The sequence below is a fragment of the Tupaia chinensis genome, unplaced genomic scaffold, assembly GCF_000334495.1.
Source record: "Tupaia chinensis unplaced genomic scaffold, TupChi_1.0 Scaffold147003_1, whole genome shotgun sequence".
Lineage (NCBI taxonomy): Eukaryota > Metazoa > Chordata > Mammalia > Scandentia > Tupaiidae > Tupaia > Tupaia belangeri.
Genome location: NW_006206856.1, coordinates 755,255 through 772,492, shown reverse-complemented (window position 1 = coordinate 772,492; position 17,238 = coordinate 755,255). Strand labels below are relative to the sequence as shown.

General features: G+C 49.8%; 1 protein-coding gene across 1 annotated transcript in view; it reads right to left on the bottom strand.

The window, feature by feature from the left end:
- Nucleotides 1–1,763: 1,763 nt before the first annotated feature.
- Nucleotides 1,764–17,238, bottom strand: part of RFT1 (RFT1 glycolipid translocator homolog) — a 52,103-nt gene continuing 36,628 nt past the window's right edge. Inside the window, exons 9-13 of the mRNA XM_006169297.3 lie at nt 16,080–16,210; nt 14,338–14,482; nt 7,817–7,922; nt 2,757–3,006; nt 1,764–2,472 (exon numbers count right to left, since the gene is read on the bottom strand). Coding sequence (XP_006169359.1) covers nt 2,305–2,472; nt 2,757–3,006; nt 7,817–7,922; nt 14,338–14,482; nt 16,080–16,210 — 800 coding nt within the window. The 3' untranslated portion in view covers nt 1,764–2,304. The remainder of the gene's footprint in view (nt 2,473–2,756; nt 3,007–7,816; nt 7,923–14,337; nt 14,483–16,079; nt 16,211–17,238) is intronic.

Below are 17,238 nucleotides of genomic sequence, written 5' to 3'. Positions count from 1 at the left end.
CAGGCTCTGGGAGGGCAGAGGCATTAACAGCAGCAGAGAAGGGACCTGTGAAGACTGAAGGCTCATGGGACCAGCAGTTGGCGTAATGGCTATGCCACTGGACTCCCGTGTAGTCGACCACAGTTCAAGTCTCAGACCAGTGGCTTGAACTCACTCTGGACGTGTGTGTGTGCGTGCCCAAGATCCTGAGAGGAGAATGGAGGAGAAGGAATTGCGGCGTGGCCATCCCCCCTTGGGGGTGATTTCTTGCTTTCTGTCTCTCTTTCTGGCGAGCGCACACACCCTATAGCAAAAACCTCTCTAAAAAGAAAAAAATAAAAAGACTGAAGGCTCGTTACTGAGTACTTGAGGGACAGGGACAGGACGTGGGAGGGCTGCCTTCTGTGTGGGACCCCACCCTCAGTCACGGGGCAATGCATTTTTCTATGTTAGCCGAACCCTGCTTTCAGAAGGCCTATTGCTCAGGCCACTTTACATTTAGTTATTTTCCTCCCAATTAGCACAATTCTTCCTCTAAATAGATTAAAAATAGGCCACAGTGGCTGGCCCCCAGTCTTGGCACGCTCGTGGGTCTCGATCCTCAACCCCTCAATACTGGCTCTGGGTGAGTAGATTTAAATGCATGAAGTTCAACACATGATCTGAGTGGCTCTTATGGCACTTTCTCTCTCAGTGTAAATATGGAAGGTTTGGAGACATTACACCAGATTAGTAACTATTGCCATCCGGCACATAGGTTGTGCATGCAGCACCAAAGGATAATCATTCCAATGGAATTAATACCACCCTGGAAAAAGAAAAGCACTTTCTCATTCGGCAGTGCTGTGATTGCTCCTGCAGGGTGCAGGGAGCAGGGAGCAGGGAGCCTGGGCCCACGCTATAGCCTGAAGGAGCAGACCCACTCTGGTCCTGGGGCTGCAATTCAGTTGTCCTGACCAGGGCCGGGAATAACAGGCCCACGGGAGAGGCCAGCTCAGGGACACCTGCATATAGAACATACCCCGACTGCTCTTCTCTGATGACAAACAGACACAGCGATGCTACTTCAGTTGTCACCTGTGCCATTCCCACGTGAGAAGATATAAAGAATGACAACCAGCACTTTCTTCAGGGAACAAAACAGCCTGGGTTGGATGACGCCTTCCTTCAAAGTCTCCATGGTCAGGTGGCCAGACCAGGCATCTCAGCCAGCTGTCATATTCCCTCTGATCGACAAGTCGGGGGGGGCCCGCTCTGGCTCTTAATGCGCAGCCACAATAGGAGAGCCTTTGAGTCTCCATAACTCATGCTTGTGAGTGCAGGTCTGGTGAAGAGCTCTGTGCTTTGGGGCTGGCCCTGTGGGCTGGTGGCTAACGGAGCTGCATCCCACCTGGCTGGCCACATGGTTTAAGTCCTGGCCCCAGTGGCTTGAGAAACACACTGGCATGCATGTGCGTGCCCCAAATCTTGACAGGACGGAGAAATGAAGGAAAGGAATTATGGCATGATCACACCCTAGTGTGGGGGGGGTCTTCTCCCTCCGCCCCTCTCTGGCAATCACTTGTGTCCTCTGATACGCTGGAGAAAGAAACGTAAAAGCTTCAAGGCCAGCAAGTGGCATGGTGGCTGAGGTGCTGGCCTCCCGTGTGGCTGACCGCAGTCTGCGTCCTGGACCTGGCAGCTTACTTTCTCACTTTCTCTCTCTCTGGTGGGTGCATAAGCTCTAGAGCAAATTTAAAAATAATGAAACAATAAATAAAATTAATAATTCTAAAAACAAGAAAACCCTTCGCATTTTCTTTTTTTGATTTCTCACTTCCTTCTCTAACAACACAGACCGGTGTTGACACAGGGAAAGCCATAGTTCCCGGGGACCCGCTTCGTTCCAGCTTGGTGTGTAACATCACGTCTTACTTCTTTTCTTAATAGGAGAAATTAAATATTCCTGTGGAGAGTAAAATGGCTGGCTGTCTCCTCCTGGGCCGGACGATTATTAAACGATGGACATAGTCTGTTGGAGTACATAGCTCAAAAGGTCAATCCCAAAACTAATGGATACATTAATAAAAAGTAAAAATGCTGATTAGAATGAAGTGCTGAAAAAAAAAAAAAGGGTATCCATTTTCAAAGGACTTTTTAGTCTTCCCTTAAAAACGAAACTCCTCCTTGGTGTTTCCGACTCCTCTGCACAGCATGCGTCTCCCAGGGCTTCCCCGATCTCTCGCCTGACCTCTCTCTCTCTACTGCAGACCCTCCACCGGGCTCCCGCCACAGGACTGTCCCACAGCAGGCCCAGGTGCCATAGGTGTCAAGGCACCCCTGCAGTCATGTCCTTTTGTTAACAAGTCTGGACCCACCGAGCTGAGTCCTAAGGAAGTGGATGAGCTTGGTCTCTGTGAGGAATGCTGTCCCGAGGGTCACTCCCAGACAGAAGGCCCCCACGGCCACGTGCGCCAGCCGGGCTGGCCAGCCCTGCTCACAGCAGAGGAATGCCTGGGGAAAGAAACTGCCGTCACTTCACAGTCACGAACCATGAAGACAGCTACGGTCCCCACTTCCATGTCAGATAAAAGGCACGACAACTATGTACCGGAGGTCTCTCTCCTCCTGCTGGTGACATTCTTTTGTCACATCTGCTGCCCTAGAGGCCTAGGGGAGGGCTGAGGGGGGGAAATGCCTCTCCAGCAGGTTCAGACAGACGAGGAAAGGGAAGACTAGAGAGAGGGACAGTGTCAGCCTGTAGAAGCATGGGGTGTGAGGACTGTGAGAAGTCTCACCTCTGAAACACCAGTAACTCCACCACTGAGGACGAACACCCCGAGGAGGACGGGCGACAGAGACAGGCCGGCCAGGGGCCTGTGGGGGCTGCCCTGGTAGTAGCGGTGGATGAAGCAAAGGCTCTGTGTGATCCGAATGCCCATGTTAAAGCAGTTGGCCAGGATGAAGCCCACGCTGCCACACCAACGGGTAAGGAGATAGGACAGCACCAGGAAGGAGGACGACAGCGCCAGCAGCGTGAAATTGTACCTGCAAGGGGGAGAGAAGCAGGGCAGTGGACGTCTTGTCCCAGGACGAGACCGCTGCAATAAGGGTGGCCATCACCACCGACATGAAGTCCCTCTGAGTCCCAGAAGCCCAGCTGGGTTCCCAGAACCCAGGTTTCGCAGCATCAAATACCATATGGCTAACATGAAAGTGTCACTTTCCACCCCACGCCCAAACAGAAGAGTAAAAAATAGACATCTCAAGATATCTTTAGGGATAATTACTGGTTAAGTGACACTTTGTGATGAAAACGCATGCAAACCCTGCTCAGCCCGATGTCCCCAGACATCGGCCGGGTAAACATTACCTCTCAGGGATTAATTCTGCGGCCGGCCCCATGAGGGGTGCTGGGGACACATGGGTGAGTGGGTACGTGGGTGCCCTGTGGTGCTCAGAACTGTTTCACACAGCACAGGGAGGAGAGTGCTTGGCCTGGGGAGTAGGCCAACGCTCCTACCTTCCCCTGAACCCCTAGGCTTCGGTGCCCACAGCCTCACCCTCGGGGAATGCAGCACCCTGTAATCTGGGGCTGTGGACCTCATCTACAAGTGACCAGCCTCCCCCAGGAAACGTGAACAGGACGCAGAGCCTGGACCACCTCTGGGGTTTTTCAGACTATTACACATCCTCCTTCCTGCTCTCAGAATCTCTAGAGCTCTCTGGATTCTGGAGATGAAGGAGTTACGTCACTTTTCCTTTCTCTGATTTTAAAGCAGCACGTCGCTTGTTACCTTCAGTTTTCAGCAAAGGAAACTGACTCAGCAAGTGAAAGTAGCTGCCATCATCCTCCACGAGGCTCACGGCATAGCCACGAGCTGAGCTCCCTAGCACTGCAGGCACACTAAGGATGCAGGTGAGGAACAGCCCTCAGGTCCCCAAGCTGTCTGCTGGGCTAGGTGACCACACAGCCCATCGCCCAGGCTCTGCACATGGGGTGGTTAAGACAGCCAGTGTCCCCTGATGCCCAGGTACAGGTCCTTGGGCTGATGGAGCCCCGGGTGCTGTGGAATACACTTTCTTGAGTGGGTGTAGGAACACCACACACTACGCTAAGAGGGCAGATGTACATTTATCCAGAATTCTTAAAAGGGAGTTTACTTGCTTCCCAGTTGAGAGTTTCAATGAGCGGAAGTCTAGGAGCCTGGGCCTCTCTCGGGGAAATTTATTCCCTAAGTACTAATCAGTAATTGGAATGACCAACTTCATGACAAGCCACTGAAGATGGGACCTGTCACAGACCGGTACCTTGACCTCTGTTCTAGAAGCAACAGAGGCTAGCTCTGTCACAGCAGTAATTCAGTGTTCAAGAGAGTCCAGATCCCACCTGGCGACTAAGTTCAAATCCCCACTCTGGTCACACAGAGCACTCAGGCCAGCACCTGTGATCTGACAGGCTTGAGGACTAGTGGAAGGGGTCCGTGGTAGGGCCAGGCCCGGGGTGGGGGCCCCCCCTCTCACTCTCATCCTCACATGCATGAGCACACGGTCTATCTTACTTTTTTTTTAAAGCAGCAGAGATAAGCAATCTGTTATTTTTCCAGAAACGACTTCAGAAAGGTCTACTCTACCAATCCTTGGAGTTCAAGTCATAGATTCACATTCACAAACTTTCAAAGTCATTCTCTGCCTAGTCCGAGTAAAGGGGAATAAGGAACGAAACCTACAGTTAATTCACGCTGATTCAAGCAGGGACACATTCGATAGTGCGGCCTCTTGGAAATGGCCATGGTGGGGGGTGCTGATAATGACAAAGTCTGTCTTTCACTAAACGGGGGCTCTGCAGCTGCTGCAGTTTCCAGAACTCACAAATCTATAGCCTTAAAGGCACAATGCACAAAAAAAAAAAAAAAAAAAAAAGAATCTTAAGGATAAAATTAAAATATCATTTTAAAAATCAAAGCAAAATTACTCATCAGTGACAAAACAACTATTCTGTAAGGTTTGGTTAACACAGGCAACAAATAAATGCTTATTTGTCCATGGCCCCAAGAAGACACTGGGCTTAAAATCAGGTTTCTTGGGGGCCAACAACTAATGTGATGTTTAAGGTGCTGGACCCATGTGGCTAACTACAGTTTGAGTCCTGAACCTGGTGGCTTGCTTTCTCACTTTCCCTCTCTCTGGTCAAATTAAAACAATAATAATAATAATAAATAATTCTTTAAAAAAATAAAATAAAATGAGGCTTATTAAAAGAGAGATGGTCAAGGACATCACCAACGGAAGCAGCCTTGCGGGAGCTCATCAGTACTGTCAAACACAGTCAGGCAATGTAGCCTTGCGCCCAGGCACTGAGCTCTCACTGCCAAGGTCAGAGGCTTGCACTCATCCTTCGCTCAGCGAAAGGAGTGGAGTCCACACTGGCGCTCGAGGGCCAAGAAACCAAAGAAGCTGTCAATCTTGAACCTTTGCATTACTGTTCCCTCTGCCTGGAAGGATCTGTCCCCATCTTTGACCATCTTTTCAGTCGTCCAGGCCTTAGCCTAAATGCTGCCTCATCAGAGGGGCCTGCCTCGCCTGTCCCATCTAAAGGGCCCCTACTACTCACTACGTAACCCTGTTCTCAGGACAACTCAGCATTTTCTGATTTATTTACTTCCTTGCAATCTGCCTGCCCTACTGCCAGCTCCAGGAGAGCAGGGATCTCATCTGCTTCGTTCATTGCTATTTTCCTAGGGCTTAAAACAATGCCAGTTAGAGAGCAGATGCCCAGAAGTATTTGTCAAATGAATGAAATGAGACATCCTTAATGAAACAGAACAAAAATCTTCAATAGAGCATGATGGGGAAACAACAACAACAACAACAACAACAACAACAACAAACCACCAAACTGGCTCTATGTATACTATGAGTTTATTACGAAAGAAAGAAGAAAGAGAGGGAGAGAGAGAAAGAAAGAAGGGAAAACAAGAGTGGCTTTGAAGCGTAGTGGTTAAGGGAACTGGATCCACATGGCCAGATGGAGCACTTCCTGCTTTGTGCACCCACATTTCAGTCATATGCACCTTTGTGGGGAGTCACAGGAGTGTTTTGTGAGATGGGGTCTCACAATGTCACGATCCTGCTCGGCCTCCCAACCAGCGGGGCCCACAATCCCACAGCCCCACAGCCCCATGCCTGCCTCTTTCAGACAGGGTCTTGTCAGTCACCCACACCGACCATGAGCTTGTGGTCCTCTTGCCTAGGTCCTAAGTAGCTGGGACTACAAGGATACAGCAAGATACCGGGATTTTAGGGTGAACCAGGAACTGAAACTAAGCCTCCCAGTGGCCTCATTCTGCCCAGCAGCAGCGTCAACCAGTGTGAGATACCTTGGCTGGGCCTCAATGTACTTTTCGCTGCGAAAGCTGGTCTGAGTCGGCAGGTCTCAGAGCCCTAGAATCAGCATTGCCCTGAGCTGGGGAACAGACTCCCAGGCTCATGCTAAAATTCTAAGTCAGATCATTTAAGAGGGACCAGAACTTCCCACGAGGATCACATCACTTTGGGCTGGGACCTGTTGGTTGACCTGGGCTCTTGTTTTCAACCAGTGTATAGTGATCGAAGTCACCCAGCTTCCAGGTGAGCCGTCTGCGTAGGGAAGCAGGTGCAGGCTGCCCTGAGGCTGCTCCACCCACCGCTGACTGGGGTTCTCATAGGCAGCAGGACAACCCCACGGGACCCACACCTCAAGGACCACTTGCCCTTCCCCTACACTCACTCTTCCTACGCTCCTCTCTACCTTCCTCACTTTTCTCCTATCAGTTTCATCCTTCTCTATATCACCCTGTAATACTGCCTTAAGATACTGCCTTTCGGGGGCCAGCAGGTGGCACTTTGGTTAAGGCACTGGACTTCCACATGGTCAACCACGGATCAAGTCTGGAACCCGGTGGTTTGAAATCACACCAGGTGTATGTGTGTATGCCTAAAATCCCAAGAGAATGGAGGAGAGGGGGCACTCCTCCATGGTGGATGACTTCTCCCTTTCCCTTTCTTTTGTCTCCCATGAGCGTACGTGCCTGATAGCAAGTATCTAAAATAAAAAAAGAAAATATTCTGCCTTGCTACTTCTGTGGATGAAGTTACCTGCTGTCAACTACAGCCTGGGGATAGGTGAGTATATACAAAGTCATGAGATCTTCTGAGAGGGAGAGAAAGAGACCATATTCACACAACTTCTATTACTGCGTATTGCCATGTGCTCTGTTTAATTCTTAGTTATTATTGTTTATCTTATATGACCCGTGATTCACAAATCAAAGCCTGTCGCTGATTCGTGTGTATAGGGAGACACAGTCCACACAGTGTCGGGACTGTCCCTAGTCCCAGGCACCCACTAGGGGTCTCAGAGTGAATCTTCCATGGACAAGGGGCACTACTCCGTATGCACTTGGGCCCTTCTCTGAGGAGAGGTGTCCCAGAACCCTTGAGATTCTCAGAAACGTATGGGTCAGATTCTTGTGAAATCTGCATCCTGAAGATGCTCCTTGGTCACGAGGAGGCTGGGCAGGGAGGGGAGGAATGGAGGTCTAGCTGGTCTCATGCCTGATTCTGCAAACGTGCACAAACAGCCCTTGGGGCTGATATTCCTTCTCCACAAAGGGAAGCTAAGAGTCACTGCCCCCTAGCCCTGCCGTGCAGGCGCACTAACTGAATGGCATCAGTGCAGTGGAGACCCCGGGAGCACCATGCCAGTGGTCTAAACATCATCTCTAATGAGCCATCTGTAAATGCAAGGAAGAAGACTGGCAAAAGGCTTCAGTTTGGCTGAAGGCTATGATTGTAGGTGTACCTTGGGGTTACCCACCTGTCGACCGCCTCTTTGCTCATGGCAGCAAACATGAAACACTCGGTGACCCCGTTGACAGCAAGCAGAAGGACGTAGACACAGTAGGAACGCAGCAGGACGGGACCTACGAGGAAACAAACCCCAGACTGCAGAGCCCAGACGTACACCTGAGCTCGCCGAGTGCTCAGAGCATGCTGCCAGGGTGGGTCAGGAGCCCTGCGGTCCCACTGTGGGCAGACCGCACGTTCGAGCCTCCAGTCTTAACTGCCCTGAAGGACTCCCCGCATTCCATGGCAAAGACTAAAATAATCAGCTAAAAGCAAAGGACAATTATGAATACAAGTACGCTCACTTACTTCTCGCTTGCTAAACAACTGAACACTTATCTGACTAGCAAGCCAACCTGTTTGCTTTTTTTAACCAGCATGAAGAAGCCTGCTAGTTTGAGAGGACAAAGGCACTAGTGCTCTGCATATTAAGAGAACCTCAGTTGAACAGATTCTGAAGAAAGACCTTCAGGAAAAGTCCAGGGCACAGGGCCAGCAAGACCTACTCAGACAGCGTCTGCAAACCCACAGTGAGAACTATGTTCCCTGAAAACAAAATAACATAGTTCTGTAGCTAACTGACAAGCCTTGGGGAAAACCTGACAGACGAGAGAGAACCCCCTCTTTTAAAAGGACCATTATCAAGAGGAGGCACACAGTCACCAAAACACGTATACAGAAATACCTGTAGCAGTTTGGTTCTAATTGCCCAAAGTGACCATCAACAGAAGAAAAGAGAAACAGACTGTGGGCTATCCACACAAAGCAATACTCAGCAAGGAAAGAGGAAAAAAACTATTGATCTGTGAAAAATCATGGATGAGTCTCAGAAATTTTACATCGAAGGAAAGAAGCCAGACACAATGCCTACATGCTGCATGATCTCATTGATATGCACTTCTTTAGGGCTGGCCCTGTTGCACAGTGGTTAAGGGAGTCAGATCCCACATGGCCAGCTGAGGTTCGAGTCCTGGTCCCTGTGGTTTGAAGGACATTTCAGGCACATAGATGTGCACATGCCTAAACTCCTAAAGGGATAGAAGAGTGAAGAAGGGATAGTAAGGTGACCATGCCCCAGTGGGGGATGTTATCTCTCTGTCTCTCTCTGGTTAGCACATCTGTTTGGCAAGTAAAAGAAAAAAATTCTTTTTAGAAGCAATACGAATCTATGATTATAGAAATTGTTATAGTGAGATAGGGGAGGGGAGCAGTTAACTAAAAAGGATCCCGAGAGAATTATCTAGTGTAATGGAAATGGTCTATCTGAATCTGGATGGTTGTTACATGGGTATATATATTTGTCAAAACTCACCAAGCTGTACTCTTTTTTTTTGAGAGGTTTTTGCTATAGGGCGCGTGCGCTCACCAGACAGAGAGATAGAAAGCGAGTAATCACCCCCCAGGGGGGATGGTCACACTGCAATCCCTTCTCCTCCATTCTCCTCTAGGGGTCTAGGGAACGCACGCACACGCGCCCGGCGTGAGTTTTAAGCCACCGGGTCCGGGACGCGAACCACGGTCGACTACGTGGGAGTCCAGCGACACAGCCATTACACTAACTGCTGGTTCCCGACCAAACTGTACTCTTAAGAGTATAGGATTGGGGCCAGCGGGTGGCATGGTGGTTGTAGCACTGGACCTCCCACGAGGCCAACCATGGTTTAAGTCCCACTGACAATTACACTGGGCATGTGTGCATTGAGTGCCCGAAATCTCAAGAGGAGAAGGGACTGTGTTGTAGCCACCCCCTGGGGGGGATAATTTCTCACTTTCTTTCTCACTGTCTCTTGTCTCTCTCTAGTGAGCACACATGCCCTATAGCAAAAACATTAAAAAAAAAAAAGTGTTCAGGATTTACTTGCATAAATTATGCCTCAATCAAGAAAAAATACTTAACCACTTAATAGGAGGGGAGTCTGAAGTTTCAGAGTCTCAGAACTCGAACTCATTTTGGGACCAGCAGTTAGCATAATGGCTATGTCGCTGGACTCCCATGTAGTCGACCGTGGTTCGCATCCCGGACCTGGTGGCTTAAAACTCACGCTGGGTGCATGTGTGTGTGTGCCCAAGATCCTGAGAGGAGAATGGAGGAGAAGGGATTGTGGCGTGGCCATCCCCCCTGGGGCGTGATTTCTTGCTTTCTGTGTCTCTGTCTCTGTCTGGCGAGCGCATGTGCCCCATAGCAAAAACCTCTCAAAACAAACAAACAAACAAAAAAAAACAACTTGAACTCATTTAGTTTATGAAAACTGCTGAAGGTCAGCCCATGGCTTACTGGCTAAGACATCTGGATTCCACATGGCCAATTATGCAGTTCAAGTCCTGGACCTGGCAGCTTGAGAAACATGCCAGGGACATGTGTATGTGTGCCTGAAATCCCCAAAGGAGGGAGAGATGGAGGAGACGAGATTGTGGTGGGACCACCCCCCCAAGGGGGATGGTCCCCCTCCACCCTGTCCTGTCTCTCTCTGGCCAGCACATGCATTCTCTGGTAAAATTTTTAAAAAGATAAAGAAAATAGAAAGTGTTTCATATAAAAGGCCCCTGTGCTGTGAGAACCTGAGATAGTTTGATGGCATTCACAAAATTACAGAGGAATACTAACAAGGCAACCCTGACACCGACAGACATGGCTTCTCGGGGACTCCACGTTGTGTCACCTTGTTACATTCATTCTTCACCCCTGCAGAAAGTGGCCCAGCCCCAGCCCAGCTGAAGGCAACTCCAGGAGAGTTCAGGGCCAAGGCTCAGGCCCTGGGGAGCCCACAGCCATGCGGGCCGGGTCCTGCTTCTCCCCATCCTCCTCTCGGCAGAAGCAGGGGGATGCGAGGGGCCCTCTCACCTGTACCACACCCCCCACATGTGGCCCGTCTGAGGTGGACAGTGGGCCATCCTGCAGCGTGGAGAGTACAAACCACGTGAAGCAATGACTCGGGAAAAGGGCTTTGAGTCAGTTTGGATTAAAGGATTTTTGAACTGTGGATTGACTTCAATCTTTTTATTATCGTCAGTGGGTATGTGTGCGCCTGAGAGAGAAAGAACGTGCACACCTACGAGAGAGTGAGCACTCCCCAACGGGGAATGGCCACGCCAGAGTCCCCTCTCCATTTTTCCTTCCCTTCAGGACTTTGGGTGTACATACACGTGCCTAGGGTGTTTTTCTTTTTTTTCTTTCTTTCTTTTTTTTTGAGAGGTTTTTGCTATAGGGCATGTGCACTTGCCAGAAAGAGAGAGAGAGAAGAGAGACAGCAAGAAATCACCCCCTGGGGGGATGGCCACACCGCAATCCCTTCTCCTCCATTCTTCTCTCAGGATGTGGGACATGCACACACATGCGTCCAGCATGAGTTTAAGCCACTGGGTCCAGGACTCGAACCGTGGTTGACTACATGGGAGCCCAGTGACACAGCCATTACGTCAACTGCTGGTCCCCTGGGGTATTTTTCAAGCCACCAGGGCTGGTATTGAACTGTACTCAGTCATGAGGACCCAGCTTTCTAGGCACAGCATGTAACCACTGTGCTGGGCTTGTGGCGCCGGCCCTAAACTGTGAATTGAACTAAGGGTTGTAATGGACGTGTTGAGGGGCCAGCAGATGACGTAGCAGTTATGTTCCTGGACTCCCACGTGGCCGATCCCAGTTCAAATCTTGGACCCAGTGGCTTCAAAATCACACCGGGCACGTGTGCACATGTGCCCAAGATCCTGGGAGGAGAATGGAGGAGAAGGGATCGTGGTGTGGTGTGGCCATTCCCCAAGGGGTGATTTCTCACTTTCCCTTTCACTGTCTCTGTCTCTCTCTGGTGAGCACATGTGCCCTAAGGCAAAAACCTCTCAAATTTAATTAATTAATTAATTTTTAAAAAGAAAAGAAAAGACGTGTTGAAGTTCTATCCCCAGTACCTAAGAATATGACTTTGTTTGGAAATAGGGTCTTTACAGAGATAACCAGTTCAAAGTGAGTGCATTAGAGTAGGCCCTAGCTCAATATAACTGGGGTCCTTACGAAAAGGGGGGATTTAGACACAGAGAGACATGCAAAGGGAAGGTGACATGAGACCCACAGAAAGATGGCCATGTGGCTGCTACGAGCCAGGAAAGCCAGCATGCAGACGCTAGAAGAGGTGAGAACGGACCCTTCCCGAGAGCCACCAGAGAGAGACGGGCGGGCCCTCCCTGCACTTCAGTTACGGACTCCCAGCCTCCAAAACTAGGAAGCAATACATTCCTGTTGTTTAAAGCCACTCGGTCTACTTTTATAGGGTAGCCCTAGGAAACTAATACGAGGGAAGAGAGAGAAAAATAGATTTTTAAAAGGAAAGAGAAAAGAGGCCAGCAGGTGGCACAATGGTTGAGGTGCTGGATTCCCACGTGGCTGACCATGGATCGAGGCCCAGACCCAGAAGCTTGAAACTCATGCCAGGCGCGTGTGTGAGGGAAGGGATTGCAGCGTGGCCATCCCCCTGAGGGATGATTTCTCTCTGTTTCTCTGTCTCTCCAGAGAGCATATGTGCCTTATTGCAAAAATTTCTCTTTAAAAAAAAAAAGAAAGGGGGCAAGAGAGAAGCACCTATATGAGAAATCTCAGGGAGGCTCCATGTGTTCCTTAAGGATTGGGAAAGCGAGGAGTGAAGAAGGTTCCTGAGAAGGCCCTCACGAAGCCCCAGCGTTAATCCCAACACTGCAAAGCCAGTCTGCACCGGGATGGGCAGGAAGGGCCAGTACAGGTAAGTCCACCTGAAGGGCCAAGACAACATAACAGGGGCAACCACAGACCGCATTGTAGCAATCCCCACTTTCCAAGCCAGGGTGCTGGGGCTGAGCCACGCAGAGCTGCTGTTCTTCTCTGATTAACCCGGGCAGACTTGAAGGGCAGAGTCAGGTTTTGTGGAATACTTAGGCAAGCAGAAACCAGGGGCAGGTGGGGAGTGCAGCAGTGGTACGCTCCCCGGCAGTCAGCGTTTGGATCTGCAGCACCAGTCTCACACGCAGAGTCAGGAGTAGGGCAGGGAGATGTGGGGAGTCACAGCCCTGGGGAAAGAGAGCAGCTGGCACCCCAGGGACAGGCACAGAGCTTGCCAGGAAGCCAGGTCGCCTTTACAGAGTGAAGTTTGGTCAAAAGGAGAGGCAGCTGCAACTCAGAGACCAAAGCTGGAAGACCCTGCCGGGGCAGTGACACTGCTGGGGGCCTGGGCCAGTCAAGACATGACAATGGCCACACCAACCCACACAAGCTTTTGGGAGATGAGAAACCAGAACCACCAGATCCCATTCTCTCTCTGAAGAGGAGAGTAGGAGAGCATCTTTTTCAAGTCTAAAATTATTATTAGTGACTCAGAATATATTACCTTCAAACTCAACTAGCACCATCCTTTTGATAAATCCTTTATCCATGCTCAAAACTGGCCCCAGCACCTCACTTGAGTAAGGACGATCCCATTACAGCAGTTCGATTGTTACACCACCAGGCGAACATTATGATGGCTGACAGACAGAGCCCCTCCCAGCAGCATCCTGACAATGTTACATTCGAGACCGCCCCTTGGTATTGCTCTGGAAAGGGGCAGGGCTGCAAGTCCCAGACTCTGCACTTAAACGTCCCAAGGAGGCCCCCCTGCGGCTGTCTGAAGGAGATGGACCTCTCCCAGCACACAGGTGTTTCTCCAAACTTCAAGACCTTTCCTCTGCTCTAGCTAGAAACATGGCCCTTCTTCCTCTAATACTGAAGTTTGAGCCCCATCACAGTGGAGACGAAAACAGTGGAACTTGTCAAGTGGCATTTGACAAGGCTCTTTACACAGAGATGGAGCAACAGAAAGAAGTCTCAGGCGTTCTGGTGCCATAGGGATTAAAAACGCCCTTGCCAAACCCAAAATGAACACTGTTGTAACACCTGCCTACCGGCGTATTTAAAAACCGGTGAGGTCCCCAAGGCCTGTGAGGTTCTCAGTGGCCCGGGCACAGAGACATTCAAAGTGAGACACATTCAATACTTTACTCCTTCAAAATTCAAGGGGCGCTGGATTAAATATATCATTTTATTGGATGAGATCAATTTTCTTCTCTGCAAATGGCTCTGGCTTATCCTTTAGGGGCTTTTATACATCGGGCCATGAGATTTATGTGGCTCTACTGTCCTCGGAGGCATGTAGTGGCAAGTGGGGACTCACTGGGGCCTGCTGTCTTCTCCCTCGCCCTGGAGGGAGCCCAGGGCTTGGGAAGACACATCCTAGGCCTGAGAGGGAAGCCAAAGGCAGGGAGCACTCACAACCCCTCTAAGCACTCTAGAAACCAACGACCCTGTGCCAAAGCTTCCAACTGCACCAAGAGTGCCCTGACCCCAGGGAGGGGAGTGGCCCACGGCCCCAGCCACCAGGTGACTTCCGCGGTGCTGACACAGACATTCACCCCATGTGCATGAGTTGTGTCTCTTGAGACTTTTCTATTTCTGTTCAGAAATTAAAACGAATCCGGCAAAACCCTTGCGCTCACCTGACCCTGAGCTAAGCATGGTCCCTCCGTAGATATCCAGAGCCAGCTGAGAATAGGCAAAGCCAAAGACGGTGATGGTCAGGCCGGTCAGCAGGGCCAGCTTGAGCAGGGACTCCAGAACCGCAGCAGCCAGAGCGACGTCATCCTGGGGCCGGGGACAAGGAAGGAAGCAGATGAGCAGGGAGCTGAAGGAAACCTGCGCCTCTGGCCCTCCAACTTCCCTGTGGCGTGGCTTGCCTTCCCACCTGCAGGACAGGCTTTCTATGGACTGTGTTTGTTTCTTTTATTTTATTTTTTGGAGAGGTAGGGCATGTGCGCTCACCAGAAAGACAGAGAGAGATAGAGAGAGAGAAATCACCCTTAGAGGGGATGGCCATGCCACAATCCCTTCTCCTCCATTCTCCCCTCGGAATCTTAGGCATGCAACCAGCGTGAGTTTAAGCCACCAGGTCCGGGACTCGAACCATGGTCGACTAAGTGGGAGTTCAGTGACATAGCCATTACACTAACTGCTGGTCCCGTAGGCTGTGTTTGTTTCTGTCAATCAGCAAATCAGGGAAAACAGTGTGTGTCTCTTCAGACGGTGATGAGGGAGGTTTTGTTTCCATCTTATTCAGGATAAATGAATCAATATTGCTTAGGAAGCATTCGCTTTGCCCTCTGCTATTTATTCTTAGATGGGCAGCAAGTTTTCACATACACTAGCCACCTGTGTGTGTCCCCTAACTAAAGTCTCAAGATTCCGATGTTACTGTCAAGGTGCACTTAGGAATACGTTTCTTAATCTGGCTGAGAACCAAATTCGCTCCTTTTGAGACAGTGTGTATAAACTGTATTTTGCAAAATGTCTTCTAAGATATGTAAGAGGCTGAACTAGCTTGCACTTAATTCTGAGATAAATCAGACATTTTCAATGGTTTTAGAAAAAGTGAAGTTTCTACAACCAAATACCCCTGGATTAAAATCTCTTCTATACTGACCACCTGGAGTCTAGAGAGTCTCACAGTCAGAATGCACGTCTGGCAGGACCAGCAGATGGCGTAATGGCTACATCACTAGACTCCCATGTAGTCAACTGTGGTTCGAGCCACAGACCTGGCGGCTTAAACTCACACCAGGCGCATGTGTGTGCGTGCCCAAGATCCTGAGAGGAGAATGGAGGAGAAGGGATTGCGGTGTGGCCATCCCCTTCGGGGATGATTTTTTTGCTTTCTGTCTCTGTCTTTCTGGTGAGCACATGCACCCAATAACAAAAAAATCTTAAAAAAAAAAAAAAAGAAGAAGAAGAATGCAGGTCTGGGAACATCATAGTCGGTAAAAGCTTACACAATCAGCACAATGAGTGAAACCCAGTAACCACGTCCCTCCTTCCCTACCCCAGGGGCTAGCTTTGGTCCTTGAGACTGTGAGGATGGGGGAGGCAACCTCGTTCTTACACCTGAGGCTGGACCATGGGAGGGAATCTGTGCTGCACCAGGGTCAGTTAGAGCGAGTTTAGAGAGGGCTGAGTCAAAAGTAAGGTCATAAAGGACAACAGGGTGTGAGGGAAAGCGCTGCTGGAGGGGAAGGGAGAAGGCCATGGAAGGAGAGAGCCCTGGATGCCACCATCATTCAGAACGTGATAAAGGAATGACATCTACAAGATTTCAGACCACACAGAAGTGAAGTAGATGCCCCCCTTTTACGTCTTGCAGCAGAGAGGGAATTCACTCGAGAGACGATGACATGAGAACCAAGACTACCTGCTTCTGAAGGGTGGCCTGCTTTCCCCTCTCCAGCACCTTAGCAAAGAATATATAAAAACTCTCTTCTATTGGCTGGAAGATTAATCTGGCCACAAGAGAGCCAAGATTATTCACTGTGTCATACACGCCTACAAAACAAAACGAGAAACAATAATCATGCTGGGCTTTCTATTTTAATTTTCACAGCTCTATTAAAATTGGTTTTCTGGGACCAACAGTTGGTATAATGGCTATGTCATTGGACTCCCACGTAGTCGATCGCAGTTCGAGTCCCACACCCGGTGGCTTAAACTCACGCCAGGTGCGTATGCATGCATGCCCAAGATCCCAAGAGGAGAACAGAGAAGGGATTGTGGCGTGGCCATCCCCCTAGGGGGTGATTTCTCACTTTCTGTCTCTCTGTTTCTCTCTGTCATTCAGGCAAGCACACGCGCCCTATAGCAAAAACCTCTCCCTCCTCCCAAAAATTGGTTTTCTAGGGCCAGCAGGAAGTATAGTCATTAAGGTGCTAGATCCCACATGACTGACTCCACAGTCTGAGTCTCAGATTTGGACGCTTGAAAAATACCCTGGGCACATGTACGTGCATGCCCAAAATACTGACAGGGGAATGGAGGAGAAGGGATTGTGGTTTGGCCCTCCTCCAGGGGGGATGGTTTCTCATTTTCCCTCTCTCTCTGTCTCTACAGTGAGACCATGCCCCCGATGGCAAAAATCTAAAAAGAAAAAAAAAAAAATTATTTTCTAACTCAGTGTGTTTAATGGAACGTCTTACCCTGTGAGAATGGTAGCTACACAACTATAAGAAGTAATAGTGACCCCACGTACGACTTACTCATCTCCCCAAACGGTAACATCCGGCAAAGCAGCAATGCTGTCACCACCAGGACCAGAGCACTGACCTCGATGGCAGTTAAGATTCAGCACACTTTTAGTTAGAAGTTGATTTTTTCCCCTATTTCTATTTGTGTTATTTTGGGATTATGTTGGACTATAAATAGGAAAAAATACTAAGACCTAGCCACACAAACATGGGCTTATCTCTGACTGTAACAATGAGGTCGTCTCTTCCTCTCCTCTCACCTCCCCACCCCCAAATGAACACCAGGGTTCTGTCGGAGGCGGCGGGGCGGGGTGGGGGGGGGCTGCGCAGGAA